This window comes from Ranitomeya imitator, chromosome 1, assembly GCF_032444005.1.
Source record: "Ranitomeya imitator isolate aRanImi1 chromosome 1, aRanImi1.pri, whole genome shotgun sequence".
Classification (NCBI taxonomy): Eukaryota; Metazoa; Chordata; class Amphibia; order Anura; family Dendrobatidae; genus Ranitomeya; species Ranitomeya imitator.
In genome coordinates this window covers 14,744,094-14,763,523 of record NC_091282.1, presented here as the reverse complement: position 1 = coordinate 14,763,523, position 19,430 = coordinate 14,744,094, and the positions used below count along the sequence as shown (strand labels likewise).

The window sequence follows — 19,430 nt, the reverse complement described above, 5'->3', positions numbered from 1 at the left end:
CAGGTGCTTCACAAATTGATCCGTAAAAATGAAAAAATACTTCTTCACAAAAAAAATTCTTTTAGCCTCAATTTCTTCATTTTCTCATGGGCTACAGGATAAAATGGATCTTAACATGTGTTGGTCAATTTCTCCTGAGTACACTGATACCTCATATGTGGGGGCAAACCACTGTTTAGGCACACGGCAAGGCTCGGAAGGGAAGGAGCGCCATATTTTTTATTTTCACAAGGGTAACAGGAGAAATTGGACCCCAAAAGTTGTTGTCCAGTTTGTCCTGAGTATGCGGATACCCCATATGTGGGGGTAAACCACTGTTTGGGCACACGTCGGGGCTTGGAAGGGAAGTAGTGATGTTTTGGAATGCAGACTTTGATGGATTGGTCTGCGGGCGTCATGTTACCTTTGCACAGCCCCTGATGTGCCTAAACTGTAGAAACTCCCCACAAGCGACGCCATTTTGGAAACTAGAGCCCCCAAGGAACTTACCGTATTTTTCCGACCATAAGACGCACTTTTTTCCCTCCAAATTTGGGAGGAAAGTGTGGGTAGGGATGTAACGTGTGGAGGGGGGGCCACGGCAAAGGGGATCGAACTGTGATCCCACTTGCAGGAGGCAGAAAAATGTCCCAGCTGCCCGAATCCAGTGCTGGGGAAAGCAGGTGGTCCCGATGATTAAAGTGCAGTGAATATTCATTAGCCGCTTCCCCGCCCACCTGTCAGCTGAGCAGTGAGCAGGAGCAGCACATGAATACTCCTTCAGTGAAACACACATGGTTTCCCCAGCGCCGGATTCCTGCAGCAGCTGGGGAGATCTATGTCCGGTGGAGGAGGGGGCAGGAGCAGGGGCCAGGGGAGACGAGATCACTGCATACCTGCCTGGCTGGATGCTGAGGCATAAGGACCTGTGTGATGTCATGAAGAGGGCGGGCTGGAGCTTCACATGGCAGCACAGAACCCTCCCTCCCACAATTAAAAGGCTAGTCTTTACAGCACACAATAAAGCACTCTGCCTCTCCTGTGGTGAACTATAACTCCCAGCATGCCATAGGATCTGCAGGACATGCTGGGAGTTATAGTTCTCCCAATTGGATCTTAAAGCAGCACTCCAGTGTTATTTTTCAGTGCAGGAGAGGTGCTTTAAATATAAGCCCTGTGCCCCCATTCTTATGCTCACCCTCCAGCGTCTTCATATAGTACTTTACAGACACCACACTAGTCCCGCAGCTTCCAACATAACAACATACTATTATATATGGGGGGCGTGGCCTAGCAGGAGATGTAAGAGGTCACTTGCCGGATCTCTCCCGCTGCCCGAACGGTGATCCGGACATATTAGAGGCGCCGCCGAACGCCAAATACCGGTGGAGGAGCTCCTGAGTAACCGGGGAGCGGGGAGAACCAGCCGTACTGTGTGGGAGCCGTAGGATGACATGCAAGAGGCAGAAAGAACCCGGGATGGCGGGCAGCACGCGCTCCCAAGATGGCACCGACAGCGCAGTGGAAGAGGCGACAAAGGCAAGCGCTGCCTATAAGAAGCGGCTGGAGGTAATCGCCAGGCTGGAACAGTTTGCCAGGACAGAGGATGCAGGACGGATGATGCAGGGAGCCGGGGGAGAAGTGACAGGAGAAGCGGTGGACTCAGGGGAGCAGGTGGGTGTGCAGGCTGGGGCACAGATAGAGGTGATGGCGAGCGGATCCCCCATATCACCCACCATAGTATCGGCTATGAAGAATGCTCCACTACCTCAGATAGCCGAGCTGGCCCCGGAATATTCTGCACAATTGGGGACTGTGTGTGCTGATGGGGCTGCGGAACCGACCCTGAGGAATATATTTTCTGCAATACTATTCTGCAAGACTGCATTGACAACCCCAACTGTCCAGGTGGATGACCTGAAGGGGGAGGTTGCCTCTTTCCGCTCAGATATGCATAAAATGGAGGGGAGCGTTGACCAGATTGTTGAAATGGTAAAAAGAGAGAAAAAATATGTCCAACGCATTTCGGAGTTGGAGCTTAAAACTGACGATCTGGAAAACCGTTCGCGTAGGAACAATTTGAGAATTATTGGTGTGCCCGAAAAGGCAGAAGGAAATAACCCCACTGAATTCATTGAGACATGGCTGAAAACTAAGGTTGGAGGGGACAGTCTCACTAAACTATTCGCGGTCGAAAGAGCTCATCGGGTGCCGTCCAGACCTCTGCCCCCTGGTTCCGCTCCAAGGACCTTTCTGGCCAAAATTCTGAATTACAGAGACCGAGATATTCTGTTAAGAAGGGCCAGGAATATGGAGGAATTAACCATTGATGGCAATCGAGTATCTATATACCCTGATTATTCTACAATTGTACAGAAGCTCAGGATGAAGTTCGGAGAGGTTAAAAGACGCCTACGTGAACTGGGCCTGGCTTATTCTATGCTTTATCCGGCTAAACTACGTGTGGTGGCCATGGACAGGGTCCACTTTTTTCAAAACCCTGAGGAAGTGTCACATTGGTTGGATCTGAATGCGAAACGTATCGGAGCAGAAAAGACCCGCTGAGGAGGATCATGCGTGGTTTTCTGGCTAATGTGTTAATTTGGCAGACTTGACTGAGTTGATGGTTTATTGCGATATATTACCAGAGGAATTTGTTATGTGGATCCTATGCGCTATGGTTGTGTTCGGCAGCGCAACTGTTTTTATATTCTGTTTCTAATGGGCGAGGGGAGGAATGACTGAAGGATAGCGGAGAATCTATTGGTGGTTGGTGTTGGCTTTTGAGTCACTGCTGGGATTGCGATAGTACGTTCCCCTTTCTCATACAGTGAGGGAGTAGGAGTTTATACGCTGATTGTTGCAACGTTTAGGGGGGAGGACGTTATTGAGGGAAGGAAGGGTAAGGTTAGGGATATTTTGAAATAATGAGGGATTGGGGGGGGAGTTTGGGGTGGGCGGGTTCAGTTTAGGGGGGTAAGGGAGACCAAAGGACGGGAGAAGAGCAGTTTCATTGTTGTGCAATATGATGGGAGGTAGAGTTAAAATTTTGAGCTGGAACATTAGGGGTTTAACAAATGATACAAAGCGTATGGCTATTTTGCAATATATTTTGAAACAGAGACCCTCGCTGATATGCCTGCAAGAAAACCATTTAGTTAAAGAAAAAGTGGATATATTGCATAAAAGATGGGTGAGGAAGGCGTATCATGCGACATTTTCGGCCTACGCTAGAGGGGTGTCAATTCTTGTGCACACAAGTGTACCGTTTCAGGAGGTGGAAGTGGTGATAGATAGTGATGGACAGTGTGTATTCCTGGTGTGTAAAATATTTGCTAGACTGTTGTGTGTCATGTCGGTGTATATTTCTCCACCATACTCGGGGAAAAAATTACAGGAAATCCTAAATATATCTGGTAGATGGGGGGGAGTTCTATTGCTCATAATAGGAGACGTTAACAATATTATTAATGATCACTGGGATAAGGGGCAGCATGCTTTGTTGAGGACGGAAGGGAATGAGACAGCGTTTGGTAGTTATTTGAAAGAAGTGGCATGGAGATATTTATGGAGAGTTCGTAATATTGACACATACTGCTTCTCCTGTTATTCAGCGACATATGGCTCTTTATCTCGTATTGATTTGGCCCTGGGTAATGAAGGAATGGATAGGTTGGTGCAGGAGGTGGAATATATGTCTACAGTAGTGCCGGACCATAGTCCGTTGGTAGTAACACTGCAAATTGAAGGCCCGGGGGAGATGGCTAAGCTGGGTTGGAAAATTAACCCCTTCTGGTTACAACTTCTTGACATGGGAACGATAGGGGAAGAGATAAAGGAATTCTTTAAAATTAATGACGGTGGTGCAGCGAAGCATGTGGTTTGGGATACCATGAAGGCATATTTGAGGGGGATATTATTTAAAGAGGTATCTAGGCAAAAGACACAAACAAGGGAATCTGATAAAGCAGTATTGGAAGAATTGAGGGTAGCGGAGGCTGCATTGAGTGATCTGCGCTCACAAGACACCATAAAGCGTATGAAGATGGCTCAGGAGGAGGTGAAGTTACACTTACGCAAAGCAGAGAGGGCGAGAAATTTCCAAAGAGAGGCATTTTACGCGGAAGGAGAGAAGGTGGGTCACCCGGTCTCGGTGGTGGCATCTGCGCAGCGTGACTAGGCACATGTACATGCCCTGGAATTAGAGAATGGTAGTATTGTAACACAGGGGGCCCTAATTTTGGAAGGATTTAAGGGATTTTATAGCAAATTATATTCATCACAAATAGGGCAGGGAGAAAGAGACAGATTTCTAGAAGAGGCAAATTTGCCTAGAATAGAGGCAGAGGATAGAGACTGGTTGGATAGGCCGCTTACGGTGGAGGAGTTGGAGGGTGCCTTGAGGTCCATGGCGGGGGGGGGAGGCTCCGGGGGCGGACGGCATCCCTGTAGAACTCTATGGTGTCCTTACTGAGGAATTACTAACTCAGTTATTGGGGGTCTTTGAGGAGTCGCTGGAGAGGGGTATATTGCCTAATTCCATGAGGGAGGCCATTATTGTGCTCATCCCCAAACCTGACAAAAATCCACGGCTGCCGGAGTCATGTAGACCAATATCACTCCTAACAGCAGATGTTAAGATTCTGGCTAAAGCCTTGGCGAACAGACTGACCCGGGTGATAGAAAAAGTGGTTCACTCGGACCAATCAGGCTTTATGCCTAATAAATCCACTGCCATCAACCTGAGAAGGCTATTTCTCAATATGCAAATACTGGCGGACAATGCTGGCAGGAGAATGGGGGTCTCCCTCGATGCACATAAGGCCTTTGATAGTATAGAATGGCAATACTTGTGGTCGGTACTGAGTCGCTGTGGGTTTGGGCCAGTCTTTGTGTCATGGGTGAGACTCCTATACTCATCTCCAGTGGCTAAAATCAAAGTGAATAATGCGCTGTCAGACAGCTTTCAACTGTATCGAGGTACAAGGCAGGGGTGCCCGTTGTCCCCGCTGCTGTTTGCCTTAGCGGTGGAACCACTGGCAGCGGCTATTAGAAGGTCTAAGATAGTGAAGGGGTTTGTGTAAGGGAAAATGGAAGAAAAAGTTGCTCTGTATGCAGATGACATACTGCTTTTTCTTGAGGGCCCTGGGGAACCTTTAAGGAATGTAATATCATTAATTGAGAGATTCGGGCAAATTTCAGGGTTAATTATCAATTGGGATAAATCGAGTGTTTTACAGGTGGATAGAGAAATGGGTGTTTGATTCACCCTTTCCTTACCCGCTGGCTGCAATATTGGATTGAAGTTCATTCTCTGTCCTCCATAGTACACGCCTGCGCAAGGCAAGTTTGCACTCCGTGTACTACGGAGGACAGAGAATGAACTTCAATACAATATTGCAGCCAGCGGGTAAGGAAAGGGTGAATCAAACACCCGAAAACCCCGCCCCTATGGTTGAAGATTGTTCCCTCCAAATTCAGGTGACAGAGTCCCTTTAACAAGATTTGAGGAGCTTAATCTCGAGCCATTAATAACTAAATTAAGCGCCAAAATCTCAGCTTGGAGTAAGCTGCATTTGTCGGTGGTGGGTAGAGTGAATCTCCTCAAGATGGTAGTGATGCCTCAGATTCTGTATATTTTGCATAATTCTCCGGTATGGATCCCACTGAGCAGATTTCGTAGACTAAGACCATTATTCGGAGAGTTGGTGTGGGGAAGGAAGAGTCCAAGGATTAGGCAGGAGATGCTGCAGAGACCTAAAGACGAGGGGTCTTGCCCTACCTAAGCCCTGGTTATATTTTTTATCTGCACAGAGCCAGCATCTTAGGGGATGGGGGAAAGGGCTCGAGAAGGGACAGGGTCATAGCAGTCTGGTATATGTTATCGGAATATGGCCCCTGAGTCAGGGTCTGGAAGCAGGACTCTTTAAGAAATTGGGGACTTGTCTTCACACCATAAATTTAATTCATAAGGTATGGCAGATGCTTAAACGAATCAGGGGGGTTGTGAGATTCACCGAGTTCTCACCTATTTGGGATAACTCCTCTTTTCAAGAATTCAACCATATGGAAGGAATGGGAGAGTGGAAGGAAAAAGGGTTAGGGTTAGGGTTAGCATTGGGTTGATAGGTCAATTGATTCATAACGGGAGTCTTAAATCTTATGATATGCTACAGCAAGAATTTCAGTTCCCGGGGTTAAAGTGGTATCAATATAGACGGGTTCAGCACGCATTTCAGGCACAAAAGAGGAGAGGGCCTATAGTGATTCAGACGGATCTCATGTTGGACTTTATATTAAATAACAATGGAACAAAGGGGGCAATATCGGAAGTATACGGGGATGTACTGCACACCTTTCTAGTAGATCACCCTATTAAGGCCAGAGAGAAGTGGGAGGCTGGTCTGGGGGAAATAGACAATGATAGATGGGAGTCTATTCTAGAATACGTGCCCAAATTGTCGATGAGTGAACCTGGGAGATTGTCGCAACTGTATGTGATAAATAGGGCCTATAAGACACCTGACATGTTATTTAAAGCTGGGTTGAGACCTGATTCTGAGTGCCCTAGATGCTCTCAGTCTGGGGCGGGTATACTGCACATGATATCGCTTTGTCCCAGACTCTTTTCGTATTGGGTTGTAGTGCTGAACCAAATTGGGGTGATTTATGGGTGTTCGATTCCCAGGGATCCAGTGGTTTGTGTACTTGGGTATGTGGAGGAAATCTTGGCCGACGAAACTGCAAAAATGGTAATTGCTAGATTACTGTTCATTGCGAGGAAAGTGATTGCAAGGTATTGGATTAGGGAGGAACCTCCAATCAGACGAGAGTTTATTGCGCAAGCAAATCATATTGTCCAGCTCGAAAAAAGTATATATAATAAGAGGAATAGGATGGGTTTTTTTCAAAAGCTATGGCAGCCATGGCTGGATGGGAATAATTGAGGGACTGTGGTAAACGATGCTAATGGTATAACATGTCTGTAATGTGTAATATCTTCTTTCCAAGAGTATTGTATGGTTGGTGTTGGTCTTCTGAAGGGAGGGGTTATTTTCTTGTTAATCAAAAACACGAATGTACTTTGTTATATGAGTGGATACCATTTATTATATGAGTGGATACCATTTATTATGTTCAATAAAAAATCTATCTGATTTAAAACATACTATTATATATAATAACACCACATATAATATGTTATTCAATTTTACCACATTTTTTTTTGCTTCAAATATTTTTTTCCCTATTTTCCACCTCTAAAACCTGGGTGCGCCTTATAGTCCGAAAAATACGGTATCTAGATGTGTGGTGAGCACTTTGAACCCCCAAGTGCTTCACAGAAGTTTATAACGCAGAGCCGTGAAAATAAAAAAATCATTTTTCTTATCTCAAAAATTATTTTTTACCCCGCAATTTTTTATTTTTACAAGGGTAACAGGAGAAATTGGACCCCAAAAGTTGTTTACCAGTTTGTCCTGAGTACACGGATACCCCATATGTGGGGGGGAACCACTGTTTGGGTGCATGGCAGAGCTCGGAAGGGAAGTAGTGACGTTTTGAAATGCAGACTTTGATGGAATGGTCTGCGGGCGTCACGTTGCGTTTGCAGAGCCCCTGATGTACCTAAACAGTAAAAACCCCCACAAGTGACCCCATTTTGGAAACTAGACCCCCCCAAGGAACTTATCTAGATGTGTGGTGAGCACTTTGAACCCCCAAGTGCTTCACAGAATTTTATAACGCAGAGCCCTAAAAATACAAAATCATTTTTTTCCCCACAAAAATAATTTTTTAGCCCCCAATTTTTTATTTTTCCAAGGGTAACAGGAGAAAATAGACCCCCAAAATTGTTGTACAATTTTTCCTGAGTACGCCGATACCCCATATGTTTGGGTAAACCACTGTTTGGACGCACGTCGGGGCTCTTAAGGATGGGAGGGAGCACCATTTGACTTTTTGAATGCAAGATTGGCTGGAATCAATGGTGGCGCAATGTTGCGTTTGGAGACCGCTGATGTGCCTAAACAGTGGAAACCCCTTAACTCCAACACTAACCCCAACACACCCCTAACCCTAATCCCAACTCTGACCATAACCGTAATCACAACCCTATCCCCAACACACCCCTAACCCTAATCCCAACTCTGACCATAACCGTAATCACAACCCTATCCCCAACACACCCCTAACCCTAATCCCAACCCTAACCACAACCCTAACCCCAACACACAACCAACCCTAATCCCAACCCTAACCAAAACTCTAGCCACAAGCCTAACCCTAACCTCAACATACCCTAACCCTAAACTTAACCCTAATTCCAACCCTAACTCTTGTTCCAGCCCTAACCCTGAGGCTATGTGCCCACGTTGCGGATTTGTTTGCAGATTTTTCCGCACCGTTTTTGAAAAATCCGCAGGTAAAACATACTGCGTTTTACTTGTGGATTTACTGCGGATTTCCAGTGTTTTTTGTGCGGATTCCTATTGAGGAACAGGTGTAAACCACTGCGGAATCCGCACAAAGAATTGACATGCTGCGGAAAATACAACGCAGCGTTTCCGCACGGTATTTTCCGCACCATGTGCACAGCAGATTTGGTTTTCCATAGATTTACATGGTACTGTAAACCTGATGGAAAACTGCCAAGAATCTGCAGAGGCCAATCCGCTGCGGATCCGCAGCCAAATCCGCACCATGTGCACATAGCCTAATTCTAACCCTAACCCTAATTGCAATCCTAACCCTAATTGCAACCTTATCCCAATTCTAACCCTAGCCCTAACCCTAGTTCTAACCCTAGTGGAAAAATTAAAATAAATATATTTTATTTCATTATTTTCCCTACTTATAGGGGTGATAAGAGGGGGCTTTATTTACTTTTTTTTTTTGATCACTGTGATATAACTTATCACAGTGATCAAAATGTACCTGGAACGAATCTGCCAGCCATTTTGGAAGATGGCGGCGCCCATCGCTGAAGACTCACGGACACCGGGACTTGGTAAGTATGGGGGGGCGGAGATGAGGCCGGGGGCAGGCGGAGGGGACAGGTGTTATGACCTGGTGGTGAGGACAATAATGGACCTGGTGGTTTAGAGCACACGGAATGACCTGATAGTTACTAATAATACAGGACAAGCTCTGAGACGTGGGAACTCTGCTGACCGCAATCCCTAATCCTATCACACACACTAGAAATAGCCGTGGATAGCTCCTAACGCTCCCTATGCAACTCGGCACAGCCTAAGGAACTAGCTAGCCCTAAAGATAGAAAAATAAAGCCTACCTTGCCTCAGAGAAATTCCCCAAAGGAAAAGGCAGCCCCCCACATATAATGACTGTGAGTAAAGATGAAAATACAAACACAGAGATGAAATAGATTAAGCAAAGTGAGGATAGGAAAGGTAACTTTGCGGTCAGCACAAAAAACTACAAAAAGACCACGCAGAGGGCGCAAAAAGACCCTCCGCACCGACTCACGGTGCGGAGGCGCTCCCTCTGCGTCCCAGAGCTTCCAGCAAGCAAGACAAAAATCTAAATAGCAAGCTGGACAGAAAAAATAGCAAACAGAGAAAAACAAGCAGGAACTTAGCTTCTGCTGGGAAGACAGGTCACAAGAACGATCCAGAAGCGAACTAGACCAATACTGGAACATTGAAAGGTGGCATGGAGCAACGATCTAGGTGGAGTTAAATAGAGCAGCCAGCTAACGAATTAACCTCGTCACCTGTGGAAGGAACCTCAGAAGCTGCAGCCCCACTCACAACAACCAGAGGAAGCCCATGGACAGAACCAGCCGAAGTACCATTCATGACCACAGGAGGGAGCTTAACAACAGAATTCACAACAGACACGGCAGCGAAGCACAGGTGGTGGGGGGCAGATGGGGGTCTCCAGTCATGGCCGATGATATTGCAGCAACGGCCATGGCTGGATTGTAATATTTCACCAAGTTTCATAGGTGAAATATTACAAATTGCTCTGATTGGCTGTTGAAAGTGAAACAGTCAATCAGAGCGATCGTAGCCACGTGGAGGCAAAGCCACGCCCCCTGGGCTGAAGTACCACTCCCCTTGTCTCTGCAGATCGGGTGAAATTGGAGTTATCCCTTTCACCCGATCTGCAGGGACACAATCCCTCCATGACGCCACATAGGCGTCACAGGTCGGATTGGCACCGACTTTCATGACGCCTACGTGGTCGGGAAGGGGTTAAGAGTTGTTGTAGAGATGTGTCTGCTGCTAGAACTCTGTGTGGCATTGACCTGGTCTCTAATCTGAGCTGCTGTTAACCTGCGATTTCTGAGGCTGGTGACTCAAACTTATCCTCAGAAGCAGAGGTGACTCTTGGTCTTCCTTTCCTGGGGCGGTCCTCATGTGAGCCAGTTTCTTTGTAGCGCTTGAGGTTTTTGCCACTGCACTTGGGGACACTTTCAAAGGTTTCTCAATTTTTCAGACTGACTGACCTCCATTTCTTAAAGTACCATATATACTCGAGTATAAGCCGACCCGAGTATAAGCCGACCCCCCTAATTTTGCCACAAAAAACTGTGAAAACTTATTGACTCGAGTATAAGCCTAGGGTGGAAATGCAGCATTTACTGGTGAATTTCAAAAATAAAAATAGATCATTATTTCCCCATAGCTGTGCCATATAGTGCTCTGCACCATTCATATTGCCCCATATAGTGCTCTGCACCGTTCATATTGCCCCATATCTGTGCCCTATATGCTCTGCACCGTTCATATTGCCCCATATCTGTGCCCTATATGCTCTGCACCGTTCATATTGCCCCATATCTGTGCCCCATATATGCTCTGCACCGTTCATTTTTGTCCCATAGCTGTGCCCCATATAGTGCTCTGCACCGTTCATACTGCCCCATATAGTGCTCTGCACTGTTCATACTGCCCCATATAGTGCTCTGCACCGTTCATACTGCCCCATATAGTGCTCTGCACCGTTCATACTGCCCCATATAGTGCTCTGCACCGTTCATACTGCCCCATATAGTGCTCTGCACCGTTCATACTGCCCCATACAGTGCTCTGCACGGTTCATACTGCCCCATACAGGGCTCTGCACCGTTCATACTGCCCCATATAGTGCTCTGCACCATTCATACTGCCCCATATAGTGCTCTGCACCGTTCATACTGCCCCATACAGTGCTCTGCACCGTTCATATTTCCCTATAGAAGCTCCACATAAATCTGTGCCGCTGCTGCAATAAAAAAAAAAAAAGCCATACTCACCTCTCTTGATTGCAGCTCCCGGCGTCTCGTTCCGGCGTCTCTCTCCGCTCTGACTGATCAGGCAGAGGGCGCCGCGCACACTATATGCGTCATCGCGCCCTCTGACCTGCACAGTCAGAGCGGAGATAGACGCCGGGAAGATGGAGCGGCGCCCGGCGGCTGGAACGGGGACAGGACTTACCTAGTCCCAGCGATCCTGGCGCTCCCCGCCTGTCACACGGTCTTCTGTGCTGTAGCTCTTCCTGTCAGCGGTCACCGGCAAAGCTGATTAGAGAAATGAATAGGCGGGAGGTGGAGCCGCCTATTCATTTCTCTAATGAGCGGTCCCACGTGACCGCTGAAGAGGGGAAGAAGCTGCAGCACAGAAGACCGTGGGACGGCAGGGACAGCGCGAGGATCGCTGGGACTAGGTAAGTATGTGTCAGCGCCCTCTCCCCCTCACCCGCCGACCCTGCCACCCACCTTGACTCGAGTATAAGCCGAGAGGGGCACTTTCAGCCCAAAAATTTGGGCTGAAAATCTCGGCTTATACTTGAGTATATACGGTAATGATGGCCACTTGTTTTTCTTTACTTAGCTGCTTTTTCTTGCCATAATACAAATTCTAGCAGTCTATTCAGTAGGACTATCAGCTGTGTATCCACCAGACGTCTGCTCAACACAACTGATGGTCCCAACCCCATTTATAAGGCAAGAAATCCCACTTATTAAACCTGACAGGGAACACCTGTGAAGTGAAAACCATTCCCGGTGACTTCCTCTTGAAGCTCATCAAGAGAATGCCAAGAGTGTGCAAAGCAGTCATCACAGCAAAAGGTGGCTACTTTGAAGAACCTAGAATACAAGACAGATTTTCAGTTGTTTCACACGTTTTTGTTAAGTATATAATTCCACATGTGTTAATTCATAGTTTTGATGCCTTCAGTGTGAATGTACAATTTTCATAGTCATGAAAATACAGAAAACATTTTAAATGAGAAGATGTGTCCAAACTTTCGGTCTGTACTGTATAAGTTTACCAGGGAACCCCAATGTTTTCTCACAATTTTCCCGATGGACTACGACACATACACTGTAGACAGTGGACCTGCGGGAGAAAAATCCCCTCTCCATCCCCGAAGTTGACTCTTCAGATGTCTTATCACGGAAAGGTCGAATCTGACATGCCAACCTCTGTAGCCACTATACCTCTATACCACCCGATGCCGTCTGGCTCTGGAAAGCGAGCTGGCAGTGGTGGGGGGCTAGGACCATTTTCTGGATCACATGAACACATCTCGTGTGTTAAAGGTTAGGGTCCTGCTGGATAGACAGATGAGGATACGGGGTGTCAGTCCATGCTGTACACTTTGTCTCTACGTGGGATAACAGAGTGAATATTCACACTATTTCCCTCCAAAAGGTTAAGAAAAAAAACCTTCTGAAAAAGGTAAAAAAATTAGTGAAAAATGCCAAAAACCGGGGTACATATGGGTCTACTGAAAGACCATGTCTGCGTCCTTCTGACACTAAGCTAAACTGGTCAGTTTGGCTCCGGTCAGTTGCTGTATACTACTGAGGAGGAGATAACTTTTTATTGCCTAGTGTCAGCAGCATACCCCCATGGTTTCCGGTGTCCTCCAATGAAGCGATAGAGAAATTAGCTCAGTCACTGAGGGGTTAAGTTTGTATTTTTGTATCTTTTTCTTCTTTATTTGTTTCTTTGGATTTATTCGCATTTGTATTCGCCAGCGATTACCGTTCTGGAGCAGTAAACTCTAAATGGTCGTGTAAAGGGTTAATAGTTGCTGAGTAACAAAAAAAAAATGGATTGTACACAGATGGCACGTGGGCCAATGTAACTCGCTTGGACTGATCAGGTGAGTTTCTTTCATGGACCTAATATACATTTAAAGGGATGTTCCCAAAATCACAATGTTTTATTTTTTTTAATTTTGACATTATAACTCATTTTTAAATCTGTCCTATTTTGCACAGATCACCCCCCTAATTACGCCCCTCCAGGCTCTGTTTACCCAACAGTTCCTGTGTGAACCCATATGTGAGGAGGAACCGCATGTTATATACCGGGGTGGGAGCTACAGGGCCGGATATTATACGCTGGGGGGCTATGGGCCCGGATATTATACGCTCGGGGGCTATGGGGCCGGATGTATCACATCTGTTTGTAGATACAAGCTCGTAATCCCTTTTATTATAAAGCAATTCTCCACCCCGGCACAGAGGAGAGACTAAACATTTGTCATGTGCTGTCACCTACCTGGTGTCCTCCGCTTGCCTCCGACTGAGACCGGTGTTCTGGTTCTCCTACATCCAAGATGGCCTCCATAGTGGCAGAGGGATGACAGCCGTATATCTGACCCACACCTCCATAGCACGGCACTTCCTGACTTACCACAGGGCTCTTCATGTCACCGGGCGGCCGGCCTGGATGTAGAGGGACCAGAACATCAGCCTCAGTGTAGGAGGTAAACAGAGGGGACAGGTAGGACGACTCTACATGTGACGTGTCATCACTCGTCAGCACCAGGCAGAGGCTGCTACATCACCGGGATCCATAGGACGGGGAGATTCATAACCTGGAACACGAGCTCAGTCATGTATATGGCAGCACGGGACTTGTGGAAGAAAAATACGGACAGAAATGATGGAAGGAATATTCACAAAGGTAAAGGAAAACTAAATCTGTTCTTCCTAAATCATTAAGAAGAGGTGTGAAGGCGGCCCCGTTATTCATCAGTGCACCGCCGGACTCTACAAGAGCAGCCGCGCCATCACCGGACGCTTCTGCTGTGATGTGGACAGCGGATAAAGCTTCACTGCACCGGAGACTCCACTCGATAAAACGTACTGCCGTCATTATTACATACCAGTCATCATCACCATCATACACCGGTTAATATCACACACCTGTGAAAACATCTCCTGGAATCTCCTCCTTCCCGTCACTCACACACGGCTGATCCCCCCTCATCATCGCTTCTTCTTCTGTCTCTTCCTTCACTTTATTCTTAGTCGGATCTTCCTCCTGATACATCAGATGTAACAATCAACACAATACAAGAAACCACCAAAATCTGTGACCTCTATGACCTCGATCAGAAATGTCCCCCCATATACAGATACGGTACAGGGCTCAGCACCGTCTACCTGATGATCCTCCGGGATGTTGTGATTCTCCTCCGGACAGTCCTGGGGATACAGAGGACGGGGACATCTCTCTGGTGGATTCCTCCTCCTGGATCCATCTGTAGGAGACACACAGTGATGGAATAGATTGTGTCATGTGATGATGAGATGATGGGAGTAGTAGTAGGTGACCACAGAACAGACATGACAGTCTCCCCTCCTCACCCTGCTGATCGGCAATTTTTCCTTTTCTCCAGGTAAGGAATCCCCTGAGATGACAAAGTTCTACATTTATAAACCCCCCAAATTTCCTTTCAGCAATTCCTCCCTTAAGATGCAGGTAAGATACGTTATAAAAAAAAATATTTTCAAAGAAGATTGATTTTCTGTGAGGCCATGACTGCACCACGAGAGTTGGCCTCCCCTCTAGACAGGAACCTCTGAGCGATATTTAACCCCTTCCTGACATTTCCCATAGTGTTTCTTCATATGTCAGGTCCCATTCTATGACGCAGCTCAGGAATTGTGCCCGCATCTTTCCCCGCAGGTAAGTCCTCACCTCCATACCAGCACGCACAGATTTTCCACAGCGCCGTCCTAAAGATTTCATCTTTACTTGTGCAATCCGTGTTACTGATGAACGTCTGATTATCTGACTGAAATGTCTATATATTTTGGATTACTTGCACCAATAAAAAAAATCTAATCTGCATTATATCCGAGCGCCAAATTTTCTCCTCATTAATAAGGAGATTGGGATATAGGAACCCTTCAAATTCTTAGGGTTGGTAAACAAGTAACTTTTACTTATTAGTTTCCCGAGAAAGTCTTCGGCCAAGATTTATGAAGCCATCGTCCTTTACCGTATGGTTGGCATTGGAGGATGACATCATGACCTCCACCTGCTTTAATGCATCTCCAATGTCCCATTTTTTCTTTCTCATTTATTCATGGATTATATCTGGAGGATTCTTTATGGGAGCTCTTCTTCCTGTCCGCTGCTTTTCCAAGATTTTGATGAAGGACACAACTGAAGACTACCTTTCCTTCAAACGGAATAGCGCAGAGCTTGGTTACAGAAATAGTGTCACCTTACCAGTGTTATTTCATACTATCCGAATCTTGCCGATTTGGCCAGGACTGCCGTACGAGCTGCCATACGCACTTGCTCCACAGACATCCACAAGGAATCCACAGCTAGTTTAGTCAAAAGGTTACGAAAGTTTTCATCCTATATTTCCTTTTGATACAGGAAAGATATATATCAGGGTACCGTGTTGGCCAGTAGATAGAAAAATATTTAGAATTGACAGTCCTCAGTGGTTGATACCTTTTAATGGCCAACTGAAAAGATGGTAACAATTTGCAGCTTTCGAGACTACACTGGTCTCTTCATCAGGCAAAGACTAAAAGAAATTCTGAAGAATCAGTCCTGCGAGGCCTCAGCCAAATATTTCTACCTGCATGGACCATGATTTTCTATGTTCGATGTCCAGCGTACAGCTTTCAGAGGGATATCCATCTTATCATTTATTACTGACACCACAGTTACAACAAACATTGGAGAGACCTGTCATTAACTGGAGCAGGGCTGGGTTGAAGAAGCCGGCTGGGTATATCATCGGGAAAGTCAGGTCTGAAACAAGAGAATCACCATCCACACTAGCCATTCATGAAGTCACTAGTGTATGACATCATGGCGGAGTGCATGACATCCATCGCTGGAGTGATGCAATGAAACCAATCATGCAACCTTGGTGAGAGACACACAGGGAAAAGCTTAAGATGCCTTGGGACCTGTCATTGGGACCGCAGCAGGGAAGATGCTGGCAGGTATACCGAACAAAAAGAAAACCCCTTTAAAAAATAAACTTTATTATTTATCAAGTTAAAATCATAGGTATAATGCATCTATCTCACATGTATATATACTAGCTATTGAACCGGTTCTACGCCCGGGTGGCGAGCATTTATATTGGTATGTGCTGGTATGTGCTGCTTCCATCCTGTCATATGCTGCCCCCATCCTGCGCCCTCATCCTGTTTTGTGTGCCTCTCTCTTGTTATGTGGTGCTCTCTTCCTGTGCCCTCATCATTTCATGTGCTGCTCCCATTCTATGCCCCAATCCTGTCATGTGCTGCTCCCATCCTGCGCCCCCATTCTGTCATGTGCTGCTCCCATCCTGTGCCCCTATTCTGTCATGTGCTGCTCCCATCCTGAGCCCCCATTCTGTCATGAGCTGCTCTCATCCTGCGTCCCCATTCTGTCATGTGCTGCTCCCATCCTGCGCCCTCATTCTGTAATGTGCTGCTCCCATCCTGCGCCCCATCCTGTCATGTGCTGCTCCCATCCTGCACTCCCATCCTGTCATGTGCTGCTCCCATCCTATGCCCTCATTCTGTCATGTGCTGCTCCCATCCTGCGCCCCCATTCTGTCATGTGCTGCTCCCATCCTGCGCCCCCATTCTGTCATGTGCTGCTCCCATCCTGCACCCCCATTCTGTCATGTGCTGCTCCCATCCTGCACCCCCATTCTGTCTTGTGCTGCTCCCATCCTGTGCTCCATCATGTCATGTGCTGCTCCCATCCTGCGCCCCCATTCTGTCATGTGCTGCTCCCATCCTGCGCCCCCATTCTGTCATGAGCTGCTCTCATCCTGCACACCCATTCTGTCATGTGCTGCTCCCATCCTGCACCCCCATTCTCTCATGTGCTGCTCCCATCCTGCGCCCCCATTCTGTCATGTGCTGCTCCCATCCTGCGCCCTCATTCTGTCATGTGCTGCTCCCATCCTGCGCCCCCATTCTGTCATGTGCTGCTCCCATCCTGAGCCCCCATTCTGTCATGAGCTGCTCCCATCCTGCGCCCCCATTCTGTCATGTGCTGCTCCCATCCTGCGCCCTCATTCTGTCATGTGCTGCTCCCATTCTGTCATGTACTGCTCCCATCCTGCACCCCATCCTGTCATGTGCTGCTCCCATCCTGCGCCCTCATTCTGTCATGTGCTGCTCCCATTCTGTCATGTGCTGCTCCCATCCTGCACTCCCATCCTGTCATGTGCTGCTCCCATCCTATGCCCTCATTCTGTCATGTGCTGCTCCCATTCTGTCATGTGCTGCTCCCATCCTGCACTCCCATCCTGTCATGTGCTGCTCCCATCCTATGCCCTCATTCTGTCATGTGCTGCTCCCATCCAGCGCCCCCATTCTGTCATGTGCTGCTCCCATCCTGCGCCCTCATTCTGTCATGTGCTGCTCCCATCCTGCGCCCCCATTCTGTCATGTGCTGCTCCCATCCTGCGCCCCCATTCTGTCATGTGCTGCTCCCATCCTGTGCCCTCATTCTGTCATGTGCTGCTCCCATCCTGCGCCCCCATCCTGTCATGTGCTGCTCCCATCCTGCGCTCCCATTCTGTCTTGTGCTGCTCCCATCCTGTGCTCCATCATGTCATGTGCTGCTCCCATCCTGCGCCCCCATCCTGTCATGAGCTGCTCTCATCCTGCACACCCATTCTGTCATGTGCTGCTCCCATCCTGCACCCCCATTCTGTCATGTGCTGCTCCCATCCTGCGCCCCCATTCTGTCATGTGCTGCTCCCATCCTGCGCCCTCATTCTGTCATGTGCTGCTCCCATCCTGCGCCCCCATTCTGTCATGTGCTGCTCCCATCCTGCGCCCCCATTCTGTCATGTGCTGCTCCCATCCTGAGCCCCCATTCTGTCATGAGCTGCTCTCATCCTGCGCCCCCATTCTGTCATGTGCTGCTCCCATCCTGCGCCCTCATTCTGTCATGTGCTGCTCCCATTCTGTCATGTGCTGCTCCCATCCTGCGCCCCATCCTGTCATGTGCTGCTCCCATCCTGCGCCCTCATTCTGTCATGTGCTGCTCCCATTCTGTCATGTGCTGCTCCCATCCTGCACTCCCATCCTGTCATGTGCTGCTCCCATCCTATGCCCTCATTCTGTCATGTGCTGCTCCCATCCTATGCCCTCATTCTGTCATGTGCTGCTCCCATCCTGCGCCCTCATTCTGTCATGTGCTGCTCCCATCCTGCGCCCCCATTCTGTCATGTGCTGCTCCCATCCTGCGCCCTCATTCTGTCATGTGCTGCTCCCATCCTGCGCCCCCATCCTGTCATGTGCTGCTCCCATCCTGCGCTCCCATTCTGTCTTGTGCTGCTCCCATCCTGTGCTCCATCATGTCATGTGCTGCTCCCATCCTGCGCCCCATCCTGTCATGTGCTGCTCCCATCCTGCGCCCCCATTCTGTCATGTGCTGCTCCCATCCTGCGCCCTCATTCTGTAATGTGCAGCTCCCATCCTGCACACCCATTCTGTCATGTACTGCTCCCATCCTGCGCCCTAATTCTGTCATGTGCTGCTCCCATTCTGCGCCCTCATTCTGTAATGTGCTGCTCCCATCCTGTGCCGCCATCCTGTCATGTGCTGCTCCCATCCGGCGCCCTCATTCTGTCATGTGCTGCTCCCATCCTGCACACCCATTCTGTCATGTGCTGCTTCCATCCTGCGCCCTCATTCTGTCATGTGCTGCTCCCATTCTGTCATGTGCTGCTCCCATCCTGCGCCCCATCCTGTCATGTGCTGCTCCCATCCTGCGCCCTCATTCTGTCATGTGCTGCTCCCATTCTGTCATGTGCTGCTCCCATCCTGCACTCCCATCCTGTCATGTGCTGCTCCCATCCTATGCCCTCATTCTGTCATGTGCTGCTCCCATCCTATGCCCTCATTCTGTCATGTGCTGCTCCCATCCTGCGCCCTCATTCTGTCATGTGCTGCTCCCATCCTGCGCCCCCATTCTGTCATGTGCTGCTCCCATCCTGCGCCCTCATTCTGTCATGTGCTGCTCCCATCCTGCGCCCCCATCCTGTCATGTGCTGCTCCCATCCTGCGCTCCCATTCTGTCTTGTGCTGCTCCCATCCTGTGCTCCATCATGTCATGTGCTGCTCCCATCCTGCGCCCCATCCTGTCATGTGCTGCTCCCATCCTGCGCCCCCATTCTGTCATGTGCTGCTCCCATCCTGCGCCCTCATTCTGTAATGT

General features: G+C 48.2%; 1 protein-coding gene across 1 annotated transcript in view; it reads right to left on the bottom strand.

Annotated features, from left to right (window-relative positions):
* The window catches only part of LOC138657421 (zinc finger protein 665-like), a 100,359-nt gene that overhangs the window by 21,720 nt on the left and 59,209 nt on the right, over positions 1–19,430 (bottom strand). The window contains exons 5-6 of the mRNA XM_069745202.1: positions 14,390–14,487; positions 14,150–14,267 (exon numbers count right to left, since the gene is read on the bottom strand). Coding sequence (XP_069601303.1) covers positions 14,150–14,267; positions 14,390–14,487 — 216 coding nt within the window. The remainder of the gene's footprint in view (positions 1–14,149; positions 14,268–14,389; positions 14,488–19,430) is intronic.